Source organism: Phodopus roborovskii, unplaced genomic scaffold (genome assembly GCF_943737965.1).
Source record: "Phodopus roborovskii unplaced genomic scaffold, PHOROB, whole genome shotgun sequence".
Lineage (NCBI taxonomy): Eukaryota > Metazoa > Chordata > Mammalia > Rodentia > Cricetidae > Phodopus > Phodopus roborovskii.
The window spans coordinates 744,784-747,625 of record NW_026126423.1 but is presented as its reverse complement, the minus strand read 5'-3'; the positions used below and the strand labels follow the sequence as shown (position 1 = coordinate 747,625).

Below are 2,842 nucleotides of genomic sequence, written 5' to 3'. Positions count from 1 at the left end.
ACCTCCCCTTCAGAAGGATTTTAGTGGGAGGCATTCACTTGGGTGCAGATCCTATCCCCAGAGCTCTGCACTTCAAGTATTGTTCTCCCAAGGCTCTATAGGGTGCCCCCTTAGCTCTGGCAAAGCCCCTGCCCCTCCCCCGATGGAAGCAAAAATAATAATAATAATGCTTCCCTCTTTTGAAAATAAGGAGAAAGGCAGCACTTCGCATCTCTGAAAGGCCTTAAGAGTCATTTTCCCCTTACTCTAAGGGACAGCTTGTTCTTGGGGAGCGGAGCTACAGCTAGTACTCTTCTGTGACCTCCAAGGTGTCTGGCATACATCTCATTGCTTCTCCCTGCTCGGGAGTCTCACAGTTTGGGAGGCTAAGAAGTCCTAGATTAAGGTGCCAGCAGACTTGGTGTCAAATGAGGGCTCATTTCACACACACACACACACACACACACACACACACACACACACACACACACCATTTCAATTAGGTCTTCCTGTTGATTTAAGCAGGAGGCATTGACTGGGGCAGGGCCATTCTGGAATAGCATTTATATTTCAGTATATTGGGAATTGACCATACTATTTATACCAATTTCTGAAATCCTGTTAAGTTGAATCAAAGTGCCCCTCTTGGTTTCCAAATTATAGAAAGTAAAAACGGACTATAGTAGTTACCAAGTATCACAAAACTGCTCTTTCTTTAAAGCAGACTGGATGTGAGATTTATTAGTGAACATATTTTGTTAGGGTACAGAAGAGCACTGTGGAAGCTCTCAGGAGTGCAGTGCTATATTTGACCCCACCCACAACCATCAGAAATGAGCCATTTCTCAGCAACCATGTGTTCAAATTCATCTGCATTAAACTTGGTGAAGCCCCATTTCTTTGAGATGTGGATCTTCTGGCGGCCAGGGAACTTGAACTTGGCTCTACGAAGAAACTCAATCACATGTTCCTTATTCTGTAGCTTGGTGTGGATGGACATGATGACCTGGCCAATGTGAACCCTGGCCACTGTGCCCTGGGGCTTCCCAAAGGCAACACGCATACCTGTCTGGAGCCTGTCAGCTCCAGCATAGGACAACATCTTGTTGATTCCAATGACATGGAAAGGGTGGAGCCTCACTCGAATAAGAAAGCCATCCTTGCCATAACTCTTTACCATGTATTTGTTGGTACAAATACAGGCAGCCTCTAGAACTTCAGAAGAGAGCTGCTCATATTCATCTGACACCATGTGTCCACAAAGTGGGAATTCATCAACTTTCGCCTTCTTCCATCTCAAATTGAAGATTCGAATTTTAGGGACACCTCAGCAGAAGCGAGACTTTGGGGGTACGGCTTGTTCTTACAATGTTGGCAACACCGGGCAAGGCATCGACCCATGATGACAATTGGATCATCGGTCGCGCGCCGGAGGAAAGGAGAGAAAAACTAGTTTTTTATATCCACTTTTTGGCTTGATATTTTTTTTTCTTTACTCTTTTCGTTCTCATAGTGTTTCACAGTCTTCAGGTTCCTTATATGTCATCCCCCTTCCCCTGGGACAGAGAGCAGCTACTCTACAGTGCGAAGTTCAGCCACCACCTTCATTCTTGCCCATAACACAAAAACCTTCAGCCCTATCTTCCAATTTCACAGCGTTGTGCAACCACTGGAAGAGTCTGATCATGCAGTCGAAAAGACATTAATTAAAAGAAAAGAAAACAGTATGTATGGGCAATCTGAGTTCAGTCACTATTCCCGTGGTGTGCTGCCTCTGTAGGACAAATCGCCACAAGGCTTTTAGACTATTGATTAACTGAAAGAGTTTTAAAATGTTCTTACAACCTTTAGCCTTTAAAGAAGAAATACTTTCAAGTCACAAAAAGTTTTAACAAAGTAAAGCTTTGCTGAGTTCCTATTATTGTCTCTTGGAAGGTACGACAAAGAAAAACTAGAATAAAAGTGTCAGATTGAGTATTCTTCAATGGCTTTGGGGCAATTGGAAGGAAGGATCATTTTCTACAAGATTTTCCTCTTCGCACTGGCTGTTACTTTACAGTTGAAGAAATGGCGTTTCCCAAGAGGTGAGAACATCTGGGGTAAAAACAGATCAGATCCCTCGCTGCCAGCTCAGGTGTTTATCATGTCATATGGAGCCAACTCCTGCCTGAATGTCCCCAGCTACCAGGAAGAAAGCCAGTTTCAGAGGTAAATTTGCCATAAGATGAAGACAAATAGTCTGATGTTTCCCAGGTACCATATTGATGAACAGAAAAGTTGAAAAATGTCCCAAGATTTTCCAAATAATGTCCCCAAGTAATCTTATATTTTTATTAATACTTATTAGTAATGTAATTATATATTAGTTATGAGAATTAATTATTTATGAACAGTGATGAAACAAAAACACCAATGAGCTCTAACTGGTCCCTTCTAATTAGCCATAGGTTTATATAACTAAAACAAAGCTATTTTTGTCTTCCTCAAAGTGATTTTTATTTCCTTCACCATTGAATAAAATGTGGCATCTGCCTCCAGCAAGCACACCTAGTTGCCTTATAGGCAGCTTTCCATAAACTTTTAACAGAGAGAGAGGAGAGAGAGAGAGAGAGAGAGAGAGAGAGAGAGAGAGAGAGAGAGAGAGAGAGAGAGAGAGAGAGAGAGAAACAGACTTAAAATGTCTTTCCCATGTGTACCTTCAGGAATGTCCTGGACATGTTTATACAGTGCTGTGTTCCTTTCCACTACCATTCCAACCAAAACCAAATTTTTTCCCCCTCCAATCATACATTTCTAAGTTTTCTTTAACTGTTATGTCTAGCAGAGTTAGAAATGCATTATGGGATTGACTAGCATAGGTATA

At 41.9% G+C, this 2,842-nt stretch overlaps 1 protein-coding gene across 1 annotated transcript; it reads right to left on the bottom strand.

Moving 5' to 3' along the window:
* Window positions 1–781: 781 nt before the first annotated feature.
* Window positions 782–1,380, bottom strand: LOC127222952 (60S ribosomal protein L10-like). The gene is given in 2 exon segments (XM_051185422.1): window positions 782–1,327; window positions 1,330–1,380. Coding segments are annotated over 2 exon segments (597 nt in total).
* Window positions 1,381–2,842: the final 1,462 nt, after the last annotated feature.